Source organism: Rattus norvegicus, chromosome 1, assembly GCF_021556685.1.
Source record: "Rattus norvegicus strain SHRSP/BbbUtx chromosome 1, alternate assembly SHRSP_T2T, whole genome shotgun sequence".
NCBI lineage: Eukaryota > Metazoa > Chordata > Mammalia > Rodentia > Muridae > Rattus > Rattus norvegicus.
This window is the reverse complement of record NC_141534.1, coordinates 118,118,135-118,145,896: the sequence shown is the minus strand read 5'-3', so window position 1 is coordinate 118,145,896 and position 27,762 is coordinate 118,118,135. Positions and strand designations below refer to the sequence as shown.

General features: G+C 40.0%; 1 protein-coding gene across 3 annotated transcripts in view; it reads right to left on the bottom strand.

The window, feature by feature from the left end:
* Herc2 (HECT and RLD domain containing E3 ubiquitin protein ligase 2) overlaps positions 1-27,448 on the bottom strand; it is a 203,204-nt gene extending 175,756 nt beyond the window's left edge. For 2 of the 3 annotated variants that reach the window (NM_001444180.1, XM_087556945.1), the window contains 5 exon segments: positions 567-786; positions 5,483-5,620; positions 10,441-10,555; positions 26,654-26,746; positions 27,300-27,448. In NM_001444180.1, the coding sequence (NP_001431109.1) occupies positions 567-786; positions 5,483-5,620; positions 10,441-10,555; positions 26,654-26,725 (545 nt within the window). In that variant the 5' untranslated portion in view covers positions 26,726-26,746; positions 27,300-27,448. 3 annotated transcript variants of the gene reach the window in all.
* Between the last annotated feature and the right edge of the window lie 314 nt (positions 27,449-27,762).

The following is a 27,762-nucleotide window of genomic DNA, read 5'->3' as shown; positions in this document are numbered from 1 at the left end:
CCCTCCCCATCCTCCCCCCATTGCCGCCCTCCCCCCAACAATCATATTCACTGGGGGTTCAGTCTTGGCAGGACCAAGGGCTTCCCCTTCCACTGGTGCCCTTACTAGGGTATTCATTGCTACCTATGAGGTTGGAGCCCAGGGTCAGTCCATGTATAGTCTTTGGGTAGTGGCTTAGTCCCTGGAAGCTCTGGTTGGTTGGCACTGTTGTACATATGGGGTCTCGAGCCCCTTCAAGTTCTTTCAGTCCTTTCTCTGATTCCTTCAACGGGGTCCCATTCTCAGTTCATTGGTTTAATGATGGCATTTGCCTATGTATTTACCAAATTCTGGCTGTGTCTCTCAGGAGATCTACATCCGGTTCCTGTCAGCCTGCACTTCTTTGCTTCATCCATCTTATCTAGTTTGGTGGCTGTATATGTGTGGGCCACATGTGGGGCAGGCTCTTATCCACAAATTAAAAACCATATGTCTAAAGGCATCTTCAGTAATAGAGAAACTGTCTTTAAAACAGGAGCCAGAACTTACATGGAGATGACAAAAGGTTCTTCCATTTTTATTCTTACCTTTTCTTCTCGGTGGGAGGCACGGAAATGCTGCTGCTTTTCCACTTAACTTTGACATTCTCCTGGAAAACAGTTCTGTTCAAGGCAATGAAATAACGCTCAAGGATCACCAGCCTCTGCTTCAACCTCAATGCTGAGAGTGTAGTGGTAGCTGACTGGACAGCCAGGGCTTGCTGTTCTTTCACCAGCACAGAAAGACACTCCTTCAGTTCATTCACATCTGAAACACAAGGTAAGAAAACATTCTAGGGGTTGGGGATTTAGCTCAGTGGTAGAGCGCTTGCCTAGGAAGCGCAAGGCCCTGGGTTCGGTCCCCAGCGCCGGAAAAAAAAAAAAAAAAAAAAAAAAAAAAAAACGTGTTTTCATTTGGGGCTGAGGATTTAGCTCAGTGGTAGAGCGCTTACCTAGGAAGCACAAGGCCCTGGGTTCGGTCCCCAGCTCCGGAAAAAAAAAAAAAAAAAAGAACCAAAAAAAAAAAAAAAAGAAAACATTCTAACTTGTCAGTATCTTGGGCATGGTTGTCAATAATACTAAGGAATTCGACAATGACAATAGGAAACACCTAAGCATACGATACTACCCAAAGCATTAAACACTGTGCACATATTGGCGGGTAGCACTACACTACCAGGCAAATTCAGGCAGACGGGTTAAAGAACCTGACTAAATTCAAACAGAGGGAGTATATAGCACATAACATGGATGGCTTTTGGGCTCCATTATACACTGATCCTCTATAATCACCACCAAATTGCTAATACAAAACTGAAGGGTCACAGAACACTTGCTTAACAATGCACAAGGCCCTGGGCTCAAGGCTTAGCCCAAACAAATAAACAAATCCTCAAAACTATAAAGGCCAACTTCTCAATAGTCCATTTCCTACAGAAAACCTCTAACCACCTTGCTATGTAACTAAGGTCAAAAGGCACAGGGTGTGTGTGTGTGTGTGTGTGTGTGTGTGTGTGTGTGTCTGTGTCTGTGTCTGTGTCTGTGTCTGTGTGTCTGTGTGTTTTTGTCTCTGTACTTACATGCAATGCTTCTATACATGTGTGCATATACTCCTGTGCATGTGTGTGGAGGCCAGGACAACCTTGGGTGTCATTCTTCATGTGCTATCAACCTGTTTTTTTGGGACAGGGTTTCTCGCAGGCCTGGACCATGCCAATTACAGTAGGCTAGCTTAGCAGCAAGCCTCAGAGATTTGCCTGTCTCTTCCTCCTCAGTGCTAGGATTTACAAGTGGGAGCCACTACACCTTATTTGTTTTACACGTATGCTGTAGGTAGGTCTCCCCAAAACCAAAAGTAGTATTTCAATACATTTAGTATGAATAACTAATGAATAAAATACATTATGGAACTATTTTATTAGAGGACAAAAGTCAGGTTCTATGATAAATGCTTAAGCTGTTCTCTCTAGTGGATATTTGAATTTTTCCACAAGAGTTTTTTGGTTGTTGTTTTGGGGTTCGGTTTTTTTTTTTTTTTAAAGTAGCTATAAGACAAAATAACTTAAAAAATCCTGGTCTATCAACTAAGTTACCTGACACTGCAACATATTACAGCTGTAAATTAAATTACCTGTCACCAATCCCCAGGCTAGCATTACTCCTGCCTTTACTAAAACAGTCCCCAGCCACCAAGACTCAGACCCTGACAATCACTAAGCTCTATCCAACCTCCCTTGATGGAAGATCTCAGCTGTCTGGCTGCCCATCAACTTGAGCATGCTTTCCATAGAAAGTAGAGTTCTTAAAAAGCACTGGAAAGTACATCTCACTGCTTCCCAGGACTCAACTTCATTCCTGGCCAACAGGCACTGCAGGTGGAATGCCAGGCCTGCATACCGGCAACCTAAAACTGAAATGCCTAAGAGCTGACAGCCATAGAAAAAACAAGATGAGTAACACCCTGGAGTCCATACTGGTATCCAGGTGGAAAATCAGAATTTCTACATAGTGGGAATACATGGTCATTTCTGCTTTTGGGGTGGAGGGTGTTTAGACCTCCAACTGACTTCCTTAGTGGCTAAACTTATAGCACTATCACCAGTGTATAAGGGTTCCTTTATTGCCATATCCTCATCAGCATTTGTCATTTGTCTTCTTAATAATATGCATTCTGTCTGGGGGTGAGATGGAATCTCAATGTTTTAATATATTTATTTCTCTTCTGCCAGTGTGAAAAAATATCCTAAAAGTTCATGTATCTAATTAGTGAGTTTTAAAAACACATGAAGCCTAAAGAACTGAAAGTCTACACTAACACTAAAGGCTTCAATACTCCTAGTACAGAAAAGAAGATAATCAGTCATTCTTCCATTTGTTTCCCTCTCACCACAACGGAGACACTAGAAAACAAAGGGGACAGAACAAGACCCAACCAAGGGAGTGTAGGGGAAGACTCAGCACGTGCCAAACAAGCAGTGCTTCATGCTAACTCCTTTCAGCAAGCTTATCTTCAACCCACAATGCATGGAACAGAACCTGTGATGATTATAAGCAGTCTATAATTCTACACACAATATGGAAGCACTGCATACCCTAAATGCCGCCACTGTATGAGGAGGCCATACACGTCACTGCAGTCTCACCTCATGCACTGGGCAGAAAGCAGGTGTCTAACACAAAATGGTCTAAAACCATTCCACCGTTCTCCATGTTCTTGTTTGTGTTACCTCATTACCTACTTCCTTCAAACTAGAAAGCAACCTGGGATGGTACAGAGTGACAATACATGCCAACCTGGAGTGATGGTCCAGTCTTATGTATTAGTGAGATTCCTTGCCCAATAAGGTACAGAACAAGGAGGAGAATTTCAATATCCATCAACAGATACACGGATAATCAAAATGTGGTATGTATACACAACAGGAGCCATATTTAGTCGTAAAGAAAAATGAAATAATGAAATTTGAAGGAAAATGGATAGATCTGCAAAGTATAATATTGAGTGAGGTGACAAAGCTCAGACAAAAATTCTATGTTCTCCAAGATAAGGGCCAGAAACTATAATACATACATGTATGCATATAAACAGGTATAGGTGTGGGTAAAGACCCCAAAATGTAAAGGAGACCACAAAGGAAGGCAAAAAGAGGTGACAAGGGAGGACAAGTAAAGAACACATGGGACATGAAAGATGATAAAGAGATGGACCCTTCCAAGGAGAAGCTGAGGAGAAGCAGATGAATACAATATACTTCATTTGAAATGTCATGATATCTAAGACCTTATATGCTACTTTTAAATGGTTGAAGTAATAACAGCAAAGAACTCTTGAACCACATCAACTAACTTGACTCCATTAAGATTCATGCAATAAGGCTTGGGTTGTAACTTAGTGAAGGGCTACCTAACATGTACAGCCTGACTTCCAGCCTCAGATCTGTAAAGCACAATGAAATCCTATTGAAGATTCACAGAGCAAGACAGGCAGTGGTGGTGCATGCCTTTGATACCAGCACTTGGAAGTTCCAGGCCAGCCAGGTCTACACAGAGAAACCTCTTGGCCGAAGAAAAAAAAAGAAAATCCACAGAGAAGTAAAATATATAGTGTTCTTGGCAAGTACATAGGAAACAACCAACAGGGCACATCAAATCTGACAAGAATTAAATTATACAAAATGCTTTATTAGCCAAAAAATTAAATTAGCTTATAAAAGATCCTGAGATCAAGCCCCAATACACATGAAAAGAAAATGCATCAGATATTTTAAAAATTTAAATTAAATGTAATTTGGAAGACCAAAGAAGAAAAGTGTAAATTTTACTTGCTTGGATAAAAAAAGAAGAGATGAATTTAGAAATATTAAAAAAAATACATGTAACTAAAAAAATAAAAAATACATTTTCATAAACAAAGACTTAATAAATATTTCTCAAAGAACATTTACAGATCAGTAGGCATATTGAAAAAATGTTCAACATCATTAAATATAAACACAAATCAAAACAGTAACACTCCATTTCACACTGATTGGGTGGATATTATCAAAAGGAAAATAACAAGTGCTACCAAGGACCTGGAGAAACTGACACCTTTGTGTACTACTCAAAGGATGAAAAGCAGTGTGGCCTCTGGAAAACACTGTCCCACTGCTTTAAAATGTCCGTCCCATTACTAACACGGCTCGTTAATGGTTCCTTGAGAAAAAATACAGAATTAAAAGCAGTGACCTCACACAGAGCCTGGACTTCCATGTTCATGGAAGCAGCTACATCTACTCAGGGCACAGTGACAGTGGATCAGAGCTTGAGGCCAAGAGTGGTCCTCACTAGGAGGGACTGCTTTCCAATAGAACACAGAGGTTTGCTGGTAATAATGTTTATTGTTTTTCACACCTAGAAAGGCTCCTTTTATAGTTTCTCTACAGAGAATGTTTTTTCTGGTTTCATTTGTTTATTTACTTTTATATTTATGTTTATTAGAGTGGTGTCTGACTCTGATAAGTACTTGAAAACTCGTATAAGATGAGCTTCCTAGAGTATACCTATTTAAAATAAGTTACTGTTATGAAAAAAACAAGAGAGAAGTAAACCAAGGGTGCACCAACTAGTGCACAAATAATCAAAATATGCACACAAAACAGTGAGATATTATTTAATATTTAAAAGGCCACAGCATGGATGAACTTAAAAGTATGCTAATGGAAATAAGCTAGATAAAATTAATAAATACTATCTGAATCTAGTTCTATGTGGTGTTTTTGAAAAGTGAAGTGCAGACTTCAAAGCTGACTGTAGCTACCTGGGGAGCTGTATACTATATATATACTTTTATATATATATAGTATAAGTTATAATGGTTATATTTTATATCAGCTAAATTTTACTGTAATACAAACAGATTTTAATTTTATAAACTTCCATTAACAAATAAAAATTTGATCCACTGCTGTCAGAAAGTATAATACCTGGCTGCCTGCCCCACACCCAACTCTCCAGGATTGATTTGGCTCTACACACGGGTGCAGGTGTTTCTTCTTCCTCCTTCTTCTCTTTGTCATTAAGATCTTCCTTCTTGGTTCCACTCTGAGCATCAACACCATCATCTGGAGAGTTAAAAATGTTCAAGTCCATAACTGTTTTTCAAAATGCAACCAATGGTCAAGCTGGGTATGGCAATCACACCTGTCGTATACACCACATGAGTTTAAAACTGTCTTAGGTCACACGGTAAGTTCCAGGCCAGCCTGAGCTAGAAAGCTAGAGAGTAAGGTCCTGTCTCCAAATAAAGACAGGAGAAAGAAAGGAAAGAGGGAAAGACAGAGCACATCTTAGGGGGAAGGAAAAAGGGGAAGCATCTTTTCAATCTCTACAAATGCTCTTCTCAAACATGCAAGAGCTACAGTACATGTCAGTTAATGTTTTATGTTTTTAAAAACACATGAGTTAAAACTACAAAAGGGGCTAGAGAGATGACTCAGCAGTTGGGAGCACTGACTACTCTTCCAGAGGTCCTGAGTGAATTCCTGGCAGCCATATGGTGGCTCACGAACATCTGTAAGTGTGTCTAAGGGCAGTTACAGTGTACTCATATACATTAAATAAATAATAATAAAAATTACAAAAGATCAGCACAGTGTATTTAGTAATTCATGAATACAATATAAGGAATTTTTAATTCTTTAACACATGAATGGCTTTTTTTAAACATTTTATCAATGTTCTACTAGTTTTCACAACTAAAAAAGTTTGTCTTTAATGTTTATCTATTTCTACTTTACAAGAAGTGCTTTAGTTCAATGATTCAAAATTGCTGATTCACCAAAGGGAGAATTAGGGAGACAACAGTAAATCATTTAAAGTGTACAACGTTCTCCTCTACTGCCAGCTGAGAACCACTGCTATACGAGATCACTATCACTGAGATGGCAAATGGCTCAGTAAAACGTGATGATCTGAGTTCAATCCCCAGAGTCCAGAGACAGTTGTCCTCTGATTTCAACATACATGCCATGGTGTGCGCATACACACACACACACACACACACACACACACACACACACACACACACACACTCATAAATTTTAAGAACCATTATCACTGAAATATAATTCAGGAGCACTGAGACATAAAAGAAAAGTTAAAAACGACTCTCAGGCCGCTGTGAAGTCTTGACAGTAATAAATGCCTTGAAAACCCTTACATAGTTGTGAAGAGAAAAATGGGAAAACTCTGAAGTGTCAACAAGTCCAGTCATAAAAGGATATAACTAAAATAATCATATAAATACATGTATATACACATACATATATATATATATATGTATTACATCTTATAGTGTGTGTGTATGTATGTGTGTTATGCGCACAGATCTGCACGTGTGTGTTGCACACCAACTAATTCTCTAATTCTCTGTTAACACCAACTCTATGTCCAGCAATTTAATTCAATTCTTGTAGGAACTAACTGGAGTTAGAACAGAACACACACACTTCAGATGCCAATTCCAAGCAGTAGGCTCTGGGTAACACACAACTTCTGATGGCCTGATTACAAGTAGTAGTTTCCCATGACCCTCTCCTGCCTGATAGATATGACTTGGCCATATTGCTGTCATCATAAATCATTACCACCATGGCTACCAAGAGTAGCCTTATTATGTTGTTCCTGTTTCATTCCTGGTCCAACAAACCATAGCATACAAAACCATTAGAATGGTGCGTGGAATTTATAACTAGACCTTGGCTGCCAGGCACATTTGACTCTTTGATTGGATCTTAAGAAAAACATGTACTTTCTAGCCACAGTGAAGTCACTTTTCTCCAATAATAAATACATCCCTCTTTTTGACCCTAACTGTGGGATCCATCTGGTCTTGCTGCCACCAAGTCCACAGTTCCATAAGTCCCAATAAACTGTGCTCTCTACAATTCTAATCTGTCTGCCTCCCTTTCAGTATTTTCATGGTCCCTTGCTCACAGTCTGTCCTCAGATATTAGCATAGGACTTTTCTGGAACAAACCCCAAATGGCACAAAGGAAGAACTAAATAAACAAAAGAGCCTCACATTCTATTTTTATAACAGTAAAAGCACATGAAACACTCTACCAATGTCTCATGCACAGATCACTGGATGAAGTAGACTCTAAGAGGATGAAAAGAGCAACATTGGGAGTTTGGACAATGATAAAACTATCCAGGTTAAGATGGGAAGTACAGAAATCCACACATGTTAAAGTTTATTGTACGAGTGCTCATATTACTTACTTTCACTTCCTCAGGCTGGAAATTTTTTGACAGTTAACAAAAACATCTCCAAACAAACCTGGGGCTTTACTCTCAGGAGCACAAATCAGAACACCACAGCGAGAACAAGATAAGCCCCTAGAGAGCATGATGAACACTGTAATAATTAGCAACACCAGCTCACAGGAAAGAAACTCCCTTTAATGTATATACTGTCTAAGTTAGGGTTTTAATGCTGTGAACAGACACCATGATCAAGGAAAGTCTTATAAAGGACAACATTTAATTGGGGCTGGCTTACAGCTTCAGAGGTTTAGTCCATATCATCAAGGCAGAAGCATGGCAATATCCAGGTAGGCAGGGTGCAAGAGGAGCTGAGAGTTCTATATCTTCATCTGAAGGTTGCTAGTGGAAGACTGGCTTCCAGGCAGCTAGGATGAGGGTCTTAAAGCCCACGCTTACAGTGAAACAGCTACTCCAACAAGGCCATACCAACTCCAACAGGGCCACACCTCCTAATAATGCCACCCCTTGGGCCAAGCATATACAAACCATCACACCTCTCTTTTTAATGACTGAAGGAATCAATAGATACACTTGACCCAGAACATAAAATATCCAAACGTAACAGTAAATTTAAAAATGCTGGAAAGAATATAGAGGTATAACTCAGTAGTAGAGCACATTACTAAGCATATTCTGCCCCTAGCTGTACACGCGCGTGCGCACGCGCGCACACACACACACACACACACACACACACACACACACACACACACACACACATTACAGAGAAGAAAAAGGCCAGGAGCTAACATTCCTAAGGCCCCAGGAAATCCTAAGGGTTAGCTGTAAACAGAAGTCCAGGTTGCTTTTCACCTCATCTGAGGACCAGCTAGCAATAGGACTTTAAGATGATGAGGACATTTGTACAAACTACCCCAGGTCATCTTTGTTCAAGTTCTAAGCTGAAGACCTAGAGAGCTGTAAATGACTAAGTGGAAAAGGGCCCGGGAAGAGTAAATTGACTAATTTCAGAGAAAACAAAATAATAGTCCAGCCAGATACTGTAACCTAAACTCAAAATATTGTACTTTTAACATGTTCTGTACATCAATCCAACTTTTGCATATCATAAATACTAAAGGGCTTTATTATTTAAAACAAGTTTTATAGGCTGAGTATAGCACAGCAGAGTGTCTAACACAACCCGGAGTGTTTGCTAGCATGCTCAAAACCCTAGGTTTGATACAAACGACAGATGTTGTTTTGTATTTGTTCCTGTCAGCTTTAGGGCCAGCTAACCTGGAGCACACAGAGCAGCAGAAACAAGACCCTACCTCGAAAAGCAAGGTGAAAGAAAAGAATTGACTCCAGTAGTTAGTGTCTGACCTCCACATGCACACTTGCTTTCAAACATAAACACACATACACAACCCTCCCCCACACTAACACACACTAATAAATGGTAACTTTTAATTAATAAACTCAAGGTAACGATATGCAGGAAACATCTAACGAAGCCAGGTGAGACACGGCCATGGACTGACACAAGTGATAATATGAACAAGTTGAGCCAAGCAGTGAGAGGATGAGATTGCATACACTCACTGTACATATCTTTCAATTACGCTGTGTGTGTAGATGGAAATTTCCACATTAATACAAAAACAGAGCTCATTCCACTAGATGATGTAACCAAAAACATAAGCTAATAATACTTTTCCTCAAGTACTTTCCAATCAACAGTATACTAATTAACTACACAAGAGAAAAACTATATATTCTAAAAGTAAGCTGGGTGGTGTTTGGTGCACGTCTTTATTCCCAGCACTCAGGATACAGAGGCAGGTCAGCCTGGTCTACAGAGCAAGTTCCAGGACATCCAGAGAAAAAGGAAGAAAAAAAAAATACATTCTAAAAGAAATGATTTTTTGATACTGGAATGACACTCAGCAAACTGCAGTGGGCCGTAACTGAGGCGTTTCAGATACAGCACATCTGAGTACGGGCTGGCATGCATCTTTTTCTCTTAGGTCTTGATGCGGCTTTCAAGCACCAGGCATATCACAACAACGGAGCTGTGTTGAATCTATCACTACAGATCTATACAGGACCACTATGCACTGATAAAGGTTTACAGATAAACAATTTTCATCCACTCTCACAATAATCTGTATTTATTGTTAGTTATGGGAAGATCTGTTCCAAAGTTTAAAGGAAAAGCTATTCATTCATAACTTCATTAAGGCTATACTCTAACACACACAAAAAATCTGGACAGTTTAAAATATTAACTAACATTATAGACAAAAACCACCAAAGGAAAAGAAGCATCCAAAGACCAGGCTCGAGTGCTCCTGTTTCCTGGCATATTGCAATATTTCTGTAAAAGGCAATTTATATACACAAATAAATAAAGGTTATGTTTAAAGGGGAAGAAGGAGATAGCTCAGCATACAAAGGTACTTATCATTAAACCACACAACAGAGAGAACCAGCTTTCATATATTTGTACCCTGACATGCACACCACACCACAGCACCTATACACACACACACACACACACACACACACACACACACACACACACACACACACATAATTTTAATTTTTTTTCTTTAACATGAGATTATAACAGTACTTACAAAATAAAAAGACAGGCATTAAAAGTTCTTACCTTTTCTAGAAGGGAGTTCTCTATTTTGTGTTAATTCTGTTCCAGTGTACACAATTTCCCCATCTTTAACCATTTCATTCCACAGACCACAGAGTCCATCTCTTGTGAATGCAAGCTGGCAGACAGAAAAAAATATAAACTTAGAGAAATCAGTATAAGTCTTTTTTTATTCAGAGATTTTATATTTTTGACAATTTCACATGTGTACTCTATTTACATCATTTCCATCCTTCTGCCTTCCAACTCCTGTTCCCACCATTCTCTCTCAAAGTCATGACCTCCTCTTCTGTACCTATTATTATTACATACATACATACATACATACATACATACATACATACATACTAAACACATCTACATACACATATAAAATATACACAACTTAGTGTGTCTACCTAGTGTTGTTCATATGTGTTTAGGGCTGACCTTCAGAATGAGTAACCCAGGGGGTTCATCACTGAAGAAAGTTGATTTTCCCAGCAGCTAGATTGCCTACAGCTCCTGATCTGGGGTGAGAGCTTATGAAATTTCCCCATCCACACTGGCATGTCAATTGATGTTGACATTGTATACAGTCTTGTTTAGGTAACCACAGTATTGTGTTTCCATGGGTACAGCACTCCTGTCATGTCTAGAATATACTAACTCACAGTAGGCATCCTTGTTCTCTGGCTCTTAAAAAAATCTTTCCTCCCCTTCATCAATGATGTTCCTTGTGCCTTAGGTGAGGGGGTTGTATTATATAGATTGGGGCTAGGCACCTCACATTTACTCCAATGACCAGCTATGAATCTCCATAACAGCCTTTGTGTGCTACCAAAAGAAACTTTAAATGAGGAGTGAGAATTACACACATGATTTATATATATCATATATACACGATATGTAAATATATCTGTAGATACATGTTTAGAATACAGTTAGAAACTGTATCAATTTAGGAAAATGGTATAGCAGATTCCTGTCTAGGGTCTATGACTTCTCCAGCCATAAGTAGTTGACAAGTAGCCACAAGTAGGTGTAGTATCAGGCATGAATGCCCTCCTATAAGCTGGCAGTAAGAAAATTAAGAGCGCTGGTGGTTATCTCGAAGATAAAAGTGCATCTATTAGACCACTGGGGATATCATACTGGGCCAGTGATAGCTGTGGTTTGCAGGCTTCATGGCTGGGTAGCACTGATTACTTTTTCCCTTGGAAGCTTACATAGCATCTTCTAATACTACGAGAGCCAACCCTCATATAGGAGGCCTTCCAGGTAGTTCTAGCTCAATTTCTCCAAGTCCTGTGTCCAAAACGTATAGTGTTTCAGTGACAGAGTCTTTGTTGTTGTTTTGGTTTATGTAAGACAGTTTCTCTGTGTACCCTGGCTGTTCTGGAACTCACTCTGTAGACTAGGCTGGACTTGAACTCAGATTTGCCTACCTCTACCTTTTGAGTGCTGGAATTCAAGGTGTGGTCCACCACCTACCAGCAACAACAGAGGGGGAAAAAAATCTTGATTTACCTGCCTTATATTATTCAATTCCTCAGTAATAAATCAATGAACTATTTACTTTATTTAAAAATAAGTAACATGTAAAAAAGATCATACAATAAAAGCAGTGAAGTCAAAGAGGACATTGTGTAACAGTGTGCACACTGTGCTGATTTATTAATGAATCATTTCTCTGGTTATTACCAAGTATCCTAGGCCAGTCTCCAACTCCAATCTTCCAGCCTCAGCCTTCCTTGTGGTAGGATTATAACAATGTGTCATCATTAAAGGTCTTATACAAATTTATGAGTTTCCTAATATTTTAAATATCATTTAAGATATTTTGATTACATCTATTCAATTATGCACACTCATCTCCACAGATAGACCGATCCCTGATCTAGTCCTTAAGAGCCCCCCCCCTACTTTTATTTTAAAAAGAAACATTTTACATACTACAGAAAACAAATTTTGCCTTTCTGAATCTGGCTTATTTTGCTCATAAACATCATTTCCTCTCATTGTCTCAAAAATGACCTGAACCTGTTTTTAATAGTTAAGAAACAGTCGTGTGTGTGTGTGTGCGTGTGCGTGTGTGTGTGTGTGTCAGAGAGACAGAGAGGTGCGAGGGCAGGGAGGGAGGGAAGGAAGGAGGGAGGGATATAGGAGAGGGTGGGGGTGTATTTATATATACACCACGTTGTCTTTACTTATTCCCCCACTGACAGACACCAAAGCCGATGTCAAGCCTTGGCAGTTATGACTAGAAAATGGTAAGCATGGGTACTATAGTGAGCATCTACCATATGCAGCCTTTGATTTCTCTGAGTACATTCCCGGTCAACAATACATAAGGGTTCCTTTTTCCCACAATTCCTATCACCATTTGTTTTTGTCTTGATAACAGTTATCTTGTATCTACCTTATATGTGCTGGAGTACACAGAGGTAGAAAAAGGCATCTTCTAGATCTGGAGTTCCAGACAATTATGAGCCACTAGGTAGGTCCTGAGAACTGAATCCAGGTCTTCTGCAAGAGCAGTGAGTGCTTTTAACTGCTGAGCCATTGCTCCAGCCCTGAATTCTTCTATACTTTTACTCCAGTTCTTTATAGTTCTCTCCCAACTAATCTATGCTAGTAAATATTCATAGCTCACCTTTATAAAATTATTTATGATGATCAATAACAGGATAAGATCATCCCCAAAATTCTGGTCCTGTGGGTTATACATTCAACTTGTGTTCTCTTTTAACGAACTACATGAAGACATGAAGATGGTGGGTCACATTACTAGCTAAGTGCTTTGATACCAAATGTGTTAAGGTTCCAAGTCCACACTGCTTCTAGATAAGCAAACGAAATCTTATCTTTGGAGCTTAGTTGATCAAATGAAAGCCAGCAGAAATGAGCAGCCTTTTAGCCTTGGCCATCAGGCCATAACCACAAGGAATAGCTTGTCAGTGAGGACTCTGAGACCCAGATGACAGCAAGGAACAGCCAGCAGAAGACTGATCTACACTACAGACAGACTCCTGGCCCACCAAAATGTCAATTTAGAAGTGAATTGTTTTAAGTTGTTAAACTTGTGTTTAGTGATTTGCTACACAGTAATAAAAAACTAATCTGGTACGTTGCTCAGTCCCATAGACAAACTGATTTTTCTCAGCCATATGCTAGTACTAGTCACATTACTTAATGAAATAGCTTGAAACCTAACAGAGGGCTCTTGGTAAAGTAGCAACTAGTAGGAGAAGTAGAACCTCCTGAAATTATACTCAGAGTACTCCCACCCTAAGACTTAATGAAGGAATAGGAAGGCCTGGCTCCTTTAAGTGACAGAACAACAGTTAAGACCTATCAATGGAATCTTGAGTCCTCACCACAGTGCAAACGGCTACAGGCAAAGAGACCAAGGCCTCAAGGTTCAGATGTGCTCTATTACAGAAGTTATACTCAACCTTGAAGCTCAGATCTCAAGGGAACCCATGAGCCTTATAAGCCTCCACATGATTACAATCATAAAGGAGGGAGAAAGAGGAAGGAACTACAAAAGTATAATTATAATGTAAAGAAGTCATAGTCAAGAGTCAATTAACCAAGACAAGGAAAGTATTATGGTCATTTCAGATCAGTGATCAGATCAGATATGAAAACTGGAGAAAGGCAGAGAATAAAAATAAGAATTAGTCCAGTTTTAACTGCAGAAATTTATACTAATGCTACAATTTGGGCAAGTGTCCCTCAGAGTTCCTAGTTAAGGGCTTGGTCCTCAGAGAGCTATTATTGGAGAAAGGGACAATGGTGATTACTCTGGCTCAACTTGACCCAAGCTGAAGTCATGTGAGAGGAGGGAAATCACAATTGAGAAAATGCCTCCATAAAATTGGGGCATAGGCAGGCATTTCCTTAATTAGTAAGTGATGGGGGAAAGTCCAGCTCATTGTAGGTGATGACATCCCAGGTCCTGGGTTCTGTAAGAAAGCAGGCTGAGCAAGCTATAGGGAGCCAGCCAGTTGGCAGCACTCATCCATGCCCTCTGCATCAGTTCCTACCTTCAGGATCCTGTCGTGCTTTAGTTCTTGTATTGACTTCCTTCAATGATAAACAGTCTTGTGGAAGTACAAATCAAAAAACCTTCCCTCCCCACAACTTGCTTTTGGTCATGGTATTTCATTACAGTAACCTTAACTAGGACAGTGATCTTACTTAACCAAAATAAAGTTTTTCTCCAAGAGTAAATTACTCACCATCAACAGTTCTCTCTACTAATATATCATAAATATAAACCTAGATCTTACACAGTGCTCCAGCATATAATAGAAGACCAAATCTAAGTTTTATATGACAGATTGGAAATGCCAACATCCCAAGAGAGATGGAAGGCCACCATGGTCAGCCCCAAATGCATTCTAGGATTGCCACAAATTGTCTAGTATACTTATCAGTGTTCTGAAATACAGACCAGATCAGAGACACTGGTATTCAAAAGTGATTTTAAAAATTCTGAGCAATAATGGCAGGAAGGGCCTGACAGCAGACAGTGGGAGCAGAAACCTGAGCAATTTATTTTCAACCACAAACAGGAAGAAGGAACCAAAAGTGGGGTGAAGCCATAAACTCACAAAGCCCACCCCTATTGTAATTCTCCAGCAAGGCTTCGCCTAAAGGTTTCATATTCTCTTCAAACAGTACCACGTGTAAGCCTATGAAGGACGTTTCTCATTCAAACCACCATAATAATTATGCACAATTTCTTCAGAGCTCAAACTTTCCATCCAAAAAGGAAAAGGGGTAGCTCATAAGACTAAGAAGTAAACAACTTACAAGTCTCAGAAAAGTCCTTAAAACTAACAAGATTTATAAGGACGATCCTCAAGATATAGAAGTAGAAAACAAATGCCTAGAGAGGAGACTATCTAATCTACCGAGCCACCTGTAAACCATCCACAGAACAGAGGGTTAGTTTCTATGAATCCCCACTCAGACAGAGGGAGGCTTTTAGTGATACAGCAGCCTTTGACTCATCCGTGGCCTACACCCAACAGTTCATCATGTTAGATTTTGGTAGAAAAATTATTTTGTTCTGTCATCCCTTCCCTATACCATAAAGAAATGATTGTTGGCATCTCCTCAGAAGAGTATGGAACAGAAGCTGTGTATACAGTAAGTAATCTTTTCTTGAAAGGCACAGACTGGACATCTTGAGGAAAATATGAAGGATTGCAGGAACTGATAACCAACAGACATGAAACATGGGCTCAAGCAACACAACTGCAACAGTGAGAACATCTACCAACCAAGCATCAGGTAGTCTTCCCCCCCCCCCCCCGGGGCTGGGGACCGAACCCAGAACCTTGCGCTTCCTAGGTAAGCGCTCTCCCACTGAGTCAAATCCCCAACCCCAACATCAGGTAGTCTTAAGAAGAGTACTGCCTCAGTGGTTAAAATAAACTATCTAAGAATAAAGGCTATATGGACCAACCTAACTAAGCATTAAAATAGAACTTTGAAAACTGATCTCAAATAATTTATATGTGTGCCAAAACAAAACTCATTCTCAATTTTTAATTTTCATACACATATATATTGTACACTAACTATACCCCCATACTCCCAATCCTTATCTCTTAAAAAACAACAACAATAAGAACAACTAAACTAAAACTAAATCCACTGGCAGGTAGAACAGACATTCAGAAGGATGAAGCAGTTGGATAAAAAATATATGTCATCCTGAGAAACAGAGTGTTTCTCAAAACTAAAAATATAAAACAAAATGCAGCATAAAATATTTATAATGCCCAATATGTAATCACTTTTTAGAAAATATATATCAACCTATAGCTAGAACAACTGAACAATGCAAATGACAGAATCATTCAACAGACTGGAATCAGTGACCGACTAGGCAGATAAAGGCATTAAAGGCTCTATAAAAAAGAATCCAAGTGGAGTGATGCAAAATATTGAAGTGAGAACTTCAATTGTACAGTGCTATGCCAGTCTTTGCTCCTATCACCTAAACACACAAGTTGTCCATGCTGATCCCTTCCATGAGCATAACTAGTGTTATCTGGATCTACAGACCTGTGATAGCAAAGAACTTCCTCTCTCTTCTCATTCCTCACTTCCTCGAGAGCCCAGGAGAAATCTTCCTGGGTTATTCTCTAACATCCAGGCTGATCTCACATATGTGAGCCAAGCACTCCACCACTGACTGAGCTATATATCTAAAATTCCCAGCCTTTTCTTCCTCCCTTTTCTTCCCTCTCCCCTTACTCCCCACCCAGCTCTGAAAATTTTAAGATAGTGCTGTACTGAGGTGAGGCGCCCAAGCTAATCTCAAGCTCATTCTCTTGCACTGCAAACTTACAACTCTTCTGCTCCAGTTTTCCAAGAAGCTGGGATTATAGGCCTGTCACACCAGTTTGTAACCTTTTGAAAAGTCAGTCTTAGAGCCTGAGTTTGGTTCCCAACAAGTATTTCAGACAGTGCACAACTGCCTGTAACTCCAGCCTGGGGATCAGTTAAAATCTGAGGGAAACCATAGACTCCTGGCATATGCTCACAACACTTATAAAAGAGTTGGCAGAAGGATTGAAGGCCCAGTAGTAGACGGGAACCCCACAGGAAGACCAACACAATCAACAAACCTGGACACCTGGAACTCTCAGAATGTGCACCACCAACCAAAGAACATACAGTGGTACTAGCTACATATGTAGCACGCAGGCAGGTCAGTCTTCATGGCTGCCCTGTCTGGTCTCAGTGGGAGAGGATGCACCTAATCTGGGAAAGACTTGATGTGCCAGGGTAGGGGATATCTGGGAAATCCCACCATTTCAGGGGAGAAGGGTGAAGGGACTCAAGAACGGAGAGACTGGGAGGGGGAATAGCATTTGGGATGTAAACAAATACATTAATTACCTTAAAAATAAGTAAAAATAAATATTTTAACTAAAAACTAACAAGATTTACAAAGCCCAAATAATTAAAAGTCACACTTATCTATGAAGCTATTATAGCAAATCATTATCAACTCTTTCATACTGCATAAAACTGAAAAATTGGGGGGTAGTTAATAGATAGGGATTTTTTAATCAAGCCTCAAAATATTCACAACAAAATGAAAACCAGAAGCACTTGGGAAAGAACCAGTGTATCTTCCTGACTTCCCCACACTCTGCACACCCCTCCACGAAGGAACTCATGCTGTCCTACTATGTGGACCTAGTATCATCCTTGTGCTCCAGGGACCCATGCCCTTGCATCCTCACAAAGGCAAGGCTGCTTTCGGCTACCTTTTCAGTTCATTAATATCCTACCTTGACTTCATTCTGGGTTTGATACTGCTTGGTTGGTTTGGTTTGGTTTTTCAAGACAGAGTTTCTCTGTGTAGTCCTGATTGTCCTGGAACCTCTGTCCTCTGTAAACCAAGCTAGTCTCAAATTCAGAGATCCACCTAACTCTGCTTCCCAAGAGCTTTAGATTAAAAGCGTCCTGCCTTGACATTGTTGTTGCTAGCAAATCCGATTATATATAGTATCCAACCTTTTATAACTTACTGGTTCACATTAAACTGTGGCTGGCTAGCTCTTTCAATTTTTCTAGTACTGCTCACATTACACATCACATGATCTCTGCTTAGCTAATAATCCAGCTTAAATACTGGCACCTTTTGTGCAGGAGCTGTTTTTCATCCTACCCATAATATTTAACACTTCAATAGAGAACATTTTCAAGAAATATTTACAAAACAGAAAGTCAATTTTTCAATGTTTTTCAAAAAATATTTTATCCATGTGTTATGTTACCTTCCTGAGTAAGTGTAAGACTCAAGTTCTGACCATATTAGCCATGAAAAATGACAGACCACTGTGCTGGTTGGTCAAACCTAGCCATTTCTGAGAAGAGGGAACAAGTGAGAAAATGCCTGTGGGCAAGCCTATTGTGCATTTTCTTAATAGTGATTGATGTGCATGATGCCATCCCTGGGCATGTGGTCCTAGGGTGTACAAGAAAGCAAGATGAGCAAGCCTTGAGAAACAAGCCAGTAAGAATAATTTAGCCATGGTCTCTGCTTCAGTTCCAGACTCCAGACTTCTGGTCTGACTTCCCTGGATGATAAACTACAAATTATAATCGTTTCCTCTCCAAGTTGATTTTGGTCATGGTGTTTTATTACAATTGAGACCCTAACTAAGACAGAAATTGGTACAAGGAGTAGGACACTGTTATGTCATGTGTTTTGGAGAGAATTATGGTAGCATTTAGGATCTGGGGCTGGAAAAGCCACTGAACACTCAAAGCTCAATTGGCTGTTCTGTGGAAGCTTGGAAGACTAAAATATTGAAAGCAATGTAGACAATGGAAGCCTGGCTTGAGAAGTTTCAGAATAATCAGGACTCCAGCAGGGCTATTTGTGTAATAAAGTATTAAGAATCCGTGAATCTAGTCAGCTAAATTGGCTATGACTAAGAGACTTGAACCACTAAACTGAAACCTTTGCTTTGCTGGCATATTGGATACTGGTTAGTTAGAGCTGAGGAATTAGCAACAATTAAGAAGCCAACATCACTGAGGTATAATCTTCTGGGAAGTGTTTCCTCAAGGTCAGCACACAGAAGCTGTAGTGTAGACAAGAGGTAGCCAAGGTACCTCCCACTGGAAGCTGATCTTTGTAATGTGTAAGAGTCTCCCAGGTGGTACGGGTTTTGAAGTCACGTAGCACTGAAAGAGACCCGGGAGAGACCACTAGAAAAGGTGCAGTTTCAATAGCAGTAAAAAGCCCAGGACTGAAGAAATATAGGAGAGGCTAAAGCTTGGCATTACAGGGCAAGTTACAGTCCCTGAAGAGACCCCCATGAAAGGCTACTGATGAAGGTACAGCCTAGTTACAGTGAATAACTCAGAATTCTGGAGATGCTAGTACCAGGGGACAACCATTGAGGATAGCAGCAGCTGTGGAATGGAGCCAGGCTGAGCCTAAAGGAGGAGCTGTGTGTGCAGTGGACAGCAAAGGCAGAAAAGCACCTGTGCCAGGTTCTCGGGTGCCTAGAAGACCATGAGTTCCAGAAGGCTGACGCTGAGCTTACACTGCTGGACCTCAGGGTTGCTCTGATCAAACTGTTATTGTCCCCTGACTCTTCCCTCTTGGAATAAGAAAGTATGAAACTTATTTTTTATTTTATACAAGTTAAAAAGATAAACTTACAGTTTTAAAAATGAAAGTGGGCTAGAGGATGGCTAAGTGGTTAAGAACACTGGCTGCTCTTCTGGAGGAACTGATTCAACTCCCAGCACCCACAAACAGCTCAAATCCCAGTTCCAGGGGATGTGATGTCTTCATTTGGCCTCCAGAGACCCTAGGCATACACATGGTATACTTACACACACGCAGACCCAATACTTATGTACAAAAAATTTTAAATCTAAAAAAAAACTTTTTTAAAACGAATGAAAACAGGGTGTAGCAATGCATAATCACTCAAAAACATTTAAAATGAACTAAGGAACAAAGATAAAAGCCAGAAAGGAAAAGTATAATACAAAGAGATCATTAACTGCATATTAAAGACAACATAATTATTACAAAGGGATGCATAAATACTAAAGTTATAAATTATAAACTGGAAGACAACATAATACTTTAAAATAAGTTATGATATTCAATTGACCACAAAAATATATATACTGCTTTTCTCTCCATTCCTATTCTATTTACCAAAGTAGGGTTTGGTCTGTTTAAGAGTGAGATTACCAATTATTGGAAGCACACAGTGAGGCACTGTCCTTTGGGTGTGTTCCTTAAACTTGAACAACAAAGTCAAACTTCTATTTGAAGATTTTTTTTTAAATGACAGCATAGGGAACATCCAAGTTAACAACTGTGCATAATGCTTTGAATCAACCTAATAAAATATCATACACAAAAATAACAAACCCTTGCTGTCATTCTGGGGTTCTATTAACAATAATATTCTACTGTGAGGAAACAATACTTAGACAGGGAAAGAGAATCCCAAAATATCAATTTGCCATTGACCATATTCTCTTATTTAAGCATCTCAGCAACTAGCTGGGTAATCAGTCAAAACCATCAAGAATAGCATTCGTTAAATGTCCATGCTTATCAAAACAACCCTGAGATTCCACATCACACCAGTCAGAATGGCTAACATCAAAAACTCAGGTGACAACAGATGCTGGCAAGGATGTGGTGCGACCGGAACACTCCTCCATTGTTGATGGAATTGCAAGCTGGTACAACCACTCTGGAAATCAGTCTGGTTCCACGGAAAATTGGACATAGGACTACCTGAGGACCCAGCTATAGCACTCCTGGGCATATACCCAAAAGATGCTCCAATATATAACAAGGACACATGCTCCACTATGTTCATAGCAGCCTTGTTTATAATAGCCAGAAGCTAGAAAAACCCAGATGTCCATCCACAGAGGAATGAATACAGAAAATGTGGTACATTTACACAATGGAATACTACTCAGGTATTAAAAACAATGATGTCATGAAATTCTTAGGCAAATGGGTGGAACTAGAAAATATCATCCTGAGTGAGGTAACCCAATCACAAAAAAAAAAAAAAAAAAAAAAAAAAAAAAAAAAACCACATGGTATGCACTCACTGACAAGTGGATATTAGCCCAAAAGCTTGGAATACCCAAGATATAATTTACAGACCACATGAAGCTCAAGAAGAAGGAAGAGCAAAGTGTGGATGCTTCAGTCCTTCTTAAAGAGAGAACAAAATACTCACGGGAGGAAATAAGAAGACAAAGTGTGGAGCAGAGACTGAAGGAAAGGACATCCAGAGACTGCCCCACTTGGGAATCCATCCCATATGCAGCCACCAAACCCAGACACTATTGCGGATGCCAAGAAGTGCATGCTGACAGGAGCCTGATATAGCTGTCTCCAGAGAGGCTCAGCCAGAGCCTGAAAAATACAGAGGCAGATGCTTGCAGCTGACCATTGACCTGAGAATGGGGTCCCCAGTGGAGGAGTTAGAGAAAGGACTGAAGGAGCTGAAGGGCTTTGCAATCCCATAGGAAGAACTACGATATCAGCCAACCAGACCCATCCCAGAGCTCCCAGGGACTAAACCACACTAGAGTACCCATGGAGGGACCCATGGCTCCAGCCGCATATGTAACAGAGAATGGCCTTGTCAGGCATCAATGGGAGGAGAAGCCCTTGGTCCCCAGTCCCCAGTGTAGGGGAATGCCAGGGCAGGGAGGCAGACGGGAGTGAGTGAGTGGGTGGGTGGGCAAGCACCCTTGTAGAAGCAGGAGGAGGGGGATGGGATGGGGGTTTAGAGAGGGGTAACCGGGAAAGGGGATAACATTTGAAATGTAAATAAAGTATCCAATAAAAGAAAAGAAAAAGGAAAAGAAGTCCATGCTTATATACCTTTCGATCTACTGACATATCTAAGCATAATATGACTATATTTATTTTCAATGTTTAATTTACATTTAATTACATTTAATTTATTTTCAATGTTTAATGTTGAAAGTACTTACACTTTCAAGCCTAATCATTTTAAGTTGATAGCTGTCAAATACAAATAGATGATCCACATTTAACTACTGTTGTTATGTCAAAAACTGTGATGGAGTTATGCTAAATGAACAAAGTTATCTCAGAAAAACTACACACCATATGATAATCTCAAAATAACAACTCTATAGAACAGATCAGTTCTCAGTGCCAGAGATCACAGATTGTGATGGAAGTCATTACAGAGGGCGTCACTAAGTAGATCACTCTGATGGTGATGATTACGTGAATTGACATTACAACAGAAAGGCACAGAACTGTGCACAAAAACTATAATATAAATCTGATATTATACCAGTTAAGTAAAATATAGCCATTAGAAGCATCTGATAAAAGAGAACGTACCGCTATTATTTTGTTGGCAACTTTCTGAGTCTATCACCATTTTCAAAACTAAAAGGTTTAAAAAAATGCTTCATGCATATCTAATTTCATTTGCCATTTCAAAGACTCCTTAGATAGAAAATTCCTGAATGCAACTTGTGTAAGAAAGAACAACAAATTCTATTCTGGACTCATGCTCAAAAACATACTCTTAACCTTTCATCAAGATTGGAAGAAAAGGGCTGGTGATATGGCTCAGCGGTTAAGAGCATCAACTGTTCTTTCAAAGGTCCTGAGTTCAATTCCCAGCAAACACATGGTGGCTCACAGTCATCTGTAATGATGCCCTCTTCTGGTGTGTCTGAAGAAAGCGACAGTGTATTCATATAAATAAATAAATCTCTTTTAAAAAAAGATTGGAAAAAAGAACTCTGAAAGTGTAATGCACTATGTTCACTATGTTCAGTTCCTTTATGTAATTTCCTTTTTGGTTTACTGAAAAAGTACAATTACATCAGATAAATAGTAATATGGCCACACATCTTAGCCTTAATTATATTGCCTTCCCGAGAGTTATGAAGGAAAGCTAGATGCCTCCATGAATCTACATAAAAGTTAGGAATGCTAAACATTAAAGTGTGAAGAGATCTTTGGACTGTTTGTGTTCATGCATGTGATATCAGTGGATTAATGTGTGCAAATACACATGCAAATGTGTCCGGAGGCCAGAATTTGACATCGGGTCTCTCCTTCTTCAATCCTTTATTTACTGACACAGATACTCTTTCTTGAACCAAGCGCCTAACATTGAGCTAGTATAGCATTGAGCTTGTCTGGGAATCCCTGCCTTTGCCTTTAATCACAGAGATTACAGGACATCACAGTCAGCTGACAGCTATGTGTATGACGGAAATCAGATTTTGTGTTTGCAGAGATATAAAAAGTAAAGTCTTTGTGTCTGGCCTTGAGTAAAGTGTCCCAGAAAAGCCTTTGCTACATTTGGGTTAATAAGTAGAAGCTGAGAAATTGTTTTGAGACTGTTTGAATCTTAAAGAAATGTACTAGCCCTGGAAAGTATTCACTTAGTGCTATGTGACAGCTTGCACACATAGCTTTATCCTAAGACACTCCTGGCAAACCTGGAGGTCTTCTGATTATGGTTTGCCATGGTCAAAGGAGACTAAGATTTGTGTGGGTTGTCGGCTCTCTCAGGCAGCAAGGGCAAGATAACTTGGGTAGTTAGAACTTTTTCCAACCCCAATTAATTTTGTCTAATAATAGAATAAAAGTAACTGGAGTGAGCTAGTCAGGCTCAGTCTTTTTTCAATAAGGCTAAACTCCTCTGCTCCTGCAGGAAATGAGGGCTTAGCATCTCAGTAAGCCTCTCTCTCTAATGTGGCACCTATGACCAACATCAACCATTGTGTGTCCTCACACTTGCAAAACAAGCTCTTCTGTGTGTGTGTGTGTGTGTGTGTATAATATAAAATATACACTTTTATATATTTATACAAATATTTATGTAAATTATAAATATATTTATACATACTTTATAGGTTTCTATATAATGTAAATACACAATATAAATATCATATATAACATGTTATATATTACATATAATCTATATATTATAAAATATGTTAACACAAATTTATAAATTAATGTATAAGTATATAAACATGTTTATTTACTTATATATGTATGTGAAAACCAAACAAGTAATTGGCATGCAACAGGCACTACATTAAAAACTGATGGCTACAAGGAATTAAGCCTGACATGTTAATATCTACAATAAAGTAATCAAGGATCAATGTTTATTATATACATATTAGTAGATTTCATACTTTGCTGGACAGTAGTGGCACAGTTTTAATCAAAGCATTCAGCAAGCAGATCTCTGTTGGTTCAAGGCTAGCCTGGTCTACAGAGTAAGTTTCAGGACAGCCAGAGCTATACAAAGAAACTATTCTCAAGAAAACAAAACAAAACAACAACAAAAATAATTTTTCATACTTCAAAAATATTTTAATTAATTAAAAATATCTTAAAAGGCCCAAATACTAGTATCACACTGAATAAATACATAAAATTATAAAATCATATGTACTCTAAGACATGAATAAGACATGAATGGAGCTTTACTCTGTGTGTGTGTGTGTGTGTGTGTGTGTGTGTGTGTGTGTGTGTGTGTGTGTATTTGACTATTCAGAGACATTATACTCTTAAGCTGGTTTTGGATCAAAATACTAAAACTCGAATTCGACAGTTATTCAGTTGTGATTACTAAGGGGGAAAAAACAACTCCATTAAGTAAAGGGGGATGATTCTCTGTTTTTGGTTTGCTTTTTCTGCATCAAAGCCACTCTAAAGCAACTCCTTGAACACACTAGGAATCCACTCTCTCACTAAGCTAAACTCCCATCCCTTACTCTCTTTTTTTCAAAAAGTGCCTCAAAATATGTAAACTCCAAAAAGCAAATCTTAAAGCCTTTGTCTTGGGGTGTGGAGTTGACTGAGCAGGGAAAAGTCATTACCAGCAAAGCCTGACAACCTGACTTTAGGTCCCTCGAGCTCATATAAAAGCCAAACTCAGTAGAGTATGTCTGTGATCTCAACTTTCCCACAGGACGGTAGGAGGTAGAGGCAGGAGAATTTCCCTGCAGAAGCATACAGGCCAGCCAGGCTGGAGTATACAGAGTGGCAAATAAGAGAGGCCCTGCTGCAAACAATGCTGAAGTTCAGGACTGACACTGAGATTGTCCCCCAACCTCTATACACATGCATGGCACATGCATACCCTCGAACAAGAACACACTGACTCACATCATATACACACAAAAACAAATCTTTAATGTTTCTTAAAGTTTAACTGTCAGTATTTCAGATATTAAAAAAAAATCACTTATTTTTTCACCTCTCCAATCTACTTACAAAAGACAAGAGACAGCTGTCACTAACTGCTGCAGAAAAAGAAATATTTAAACAACAAAAGGATAGGAACTACCAAACCACTTTGTAAGTCCCCTTAGCTCAGTCCCATCTAGCAGCACACCATGAACAGCAGCAAACCTAGCATCTTCAACAGTGATTGCCAACAGTCCTCAACACTTGGTCTCCTATCTACTGGCCCTCAAACCATGTTTAAAGCAAAAGTTAATCACAAGAAGGTAATACCTTTTCGTGTGTAAAACTCCATAATCAATCACTGCCTTACAGTAAGGACTGTTAATAATAAGCTACAAGTAAGATTGTTATAAAAAGTCTATTATTCGGCAAATATTTAACGTGGTCAGCACCCTCTCCTCCAAAGGGAAGAAAGAACAGTCAGACAATAGAAACATTTCAGACCCTTTTTTATGCTGGTACTGTGAAGACCCAAGAGTACTCTTCCAAACGGTTCATAAACAGTAGTAGCTTACGAGGAACCATCTACAAACATTTTACTGTGATTACTCATTTCATCATTTCCTGATACACTTGTAATTACTTTTTTAAAACATTACAGTCACAGGCCAGCCTTGTTTCTCTTGCTTCTGCTGTGCAAACATGAACATTTCTCTTAATTACAGATGTGGTACATATAACGCCAATAGCTCAACTAAACTTTCATCTCCCCAGCAGCACAAACACAGAGTCGCAGAAAATGGTAACTACATATCACTCCACCGCTTCCCTGCATAGTTAACAATCATCTGCAAAGGTAACAGTGCATGCCGCTAATCCCAGCACACAGGAAGCGGAGGCCAGCCAGGCATGGTCAGTTAACAGTGAGACCCTTTCTAAAAATAAGAGGGAAAAAAAAAAAGAAGAAGAAGAAATAAACAACAGTCAACTCTTGATCAAGAGTGTTGGCAAGAGCTGGGATGGAGTTCAGCTGATAAAACACTTGTCTAACTATACCACATAATACCAACAAGGTGGCACAAGCCTGCCATGCTCGCACACCAGAGGTGAAGGCAAAAGGATCTGATTTCAGGTCATCCTCACCTACATGGGAGTTCAAGGCCAGCCTGGGAATATGAAACCCTGTCTTTAAAAAGAGAGAGCGAGAGAGACTCCTGAATAAAAATATTGAAAAATTGCATAACTGGATCTCAAGTTTCTTGCACTTACAAATAACCTCAGTGAAGACACAACCACATAGCATCTCTTCGACAGTCACAATAAATGTTATATTGTAAATTATAAGAAATAACCTTCCTAAGACACGATCTAATTGCTATTCTCCTTAACCAAAAATTTTTATAGAGACAGGAACACACAAAGAAAAAAAAAAAAACAAAAACAAAAAAAAAAAAAACCAACAAACAAAAAACATGTCAACCCCACCTGGATATCTGTTTTCAACCATTTGGAGTCAAGTCGAGACTGGGCAGCCAAACAGAAAGACTCAGAAGGCATGTTTCCTCTCGGTGGTCAGGCCTGCAAGTCAAATAGAAACGCTGATGTCCTAAAGCTTTTTAAAACTGCTATTTAAACCATTCCTGCTCTTTAACGCAGGAGAGACAGACAACATAAAAAACAGGGAAGGAGAGCTGGGGGAGGGGACAAGAGGATGAGGGATGAGAGGGAAAGCTGGACCCAGAATGGGAGAAGGGAGGGAAATACCACTTCCAATAAAGGTAGAGTCTCTGGGATTTCGGAATACGTTGGCCAGACCTACAGTGGTCACTGGCGACCATGGCCCAATGTCATCCCACTCCCTTAAATCCAAAGGGACACACACATACACACGACAGAAAAACTCACTATCGCAAGGACAAATGACACCAGTGTGCATCAGCCGCTATACCTACAGCAGTCAGGCGGAGTGTGGTAAATAAACAAAAGTCATGTCTGCAGATAAATCTACAATAATCGCCTAATACTAAAAAGGTAGCCGAGACTGCGCGGCCTCCAAAGCGCACAGGCCCTAGTTTCTCCGCGCCAACGCCCGCCTTCCGCCCGCCGCTCTCCGGGTCCCGCTCTCCCGGACCTGGCGCCGCCCGTCTTCGGCCCCTACGCCCTCCTTCGGCCCAGCTCGGCCAGACCTGGCGCCGCCCGCTCCGCCAGCCGGCTGAGGGAACACTCCCTGCAGGAGCCGGCCGGCGCTCGCGATCCAGTCTGTGGCCTGAAGCGCAGACTGACGCATGACGGCGCCCGCCCAATAGCGCGAGGTTGAGAGACGGCTCCAGCCAATGAACGAGCAGCGCCGCACGTCCATCCCAACTTCCGCTTCCTTCAACGCGACTCATCTTCCTTCTTGAGGCTCACCCGCTTCGCCAGAGCCTACAGCAGACCCGGGGAGGCGGGACTTGTGCGCACGCACGCTTGCTTGCCTATTCTCAACCATTCTTAGACTCTGTTGCTTCCAGAGACCCGAAGTTGCTAAGGTATTTCCAGTGCGACGAGGCTCCCTGTGCTTTAACGACAGCGTCCTTTTTGGCCTTTGAGTTAGT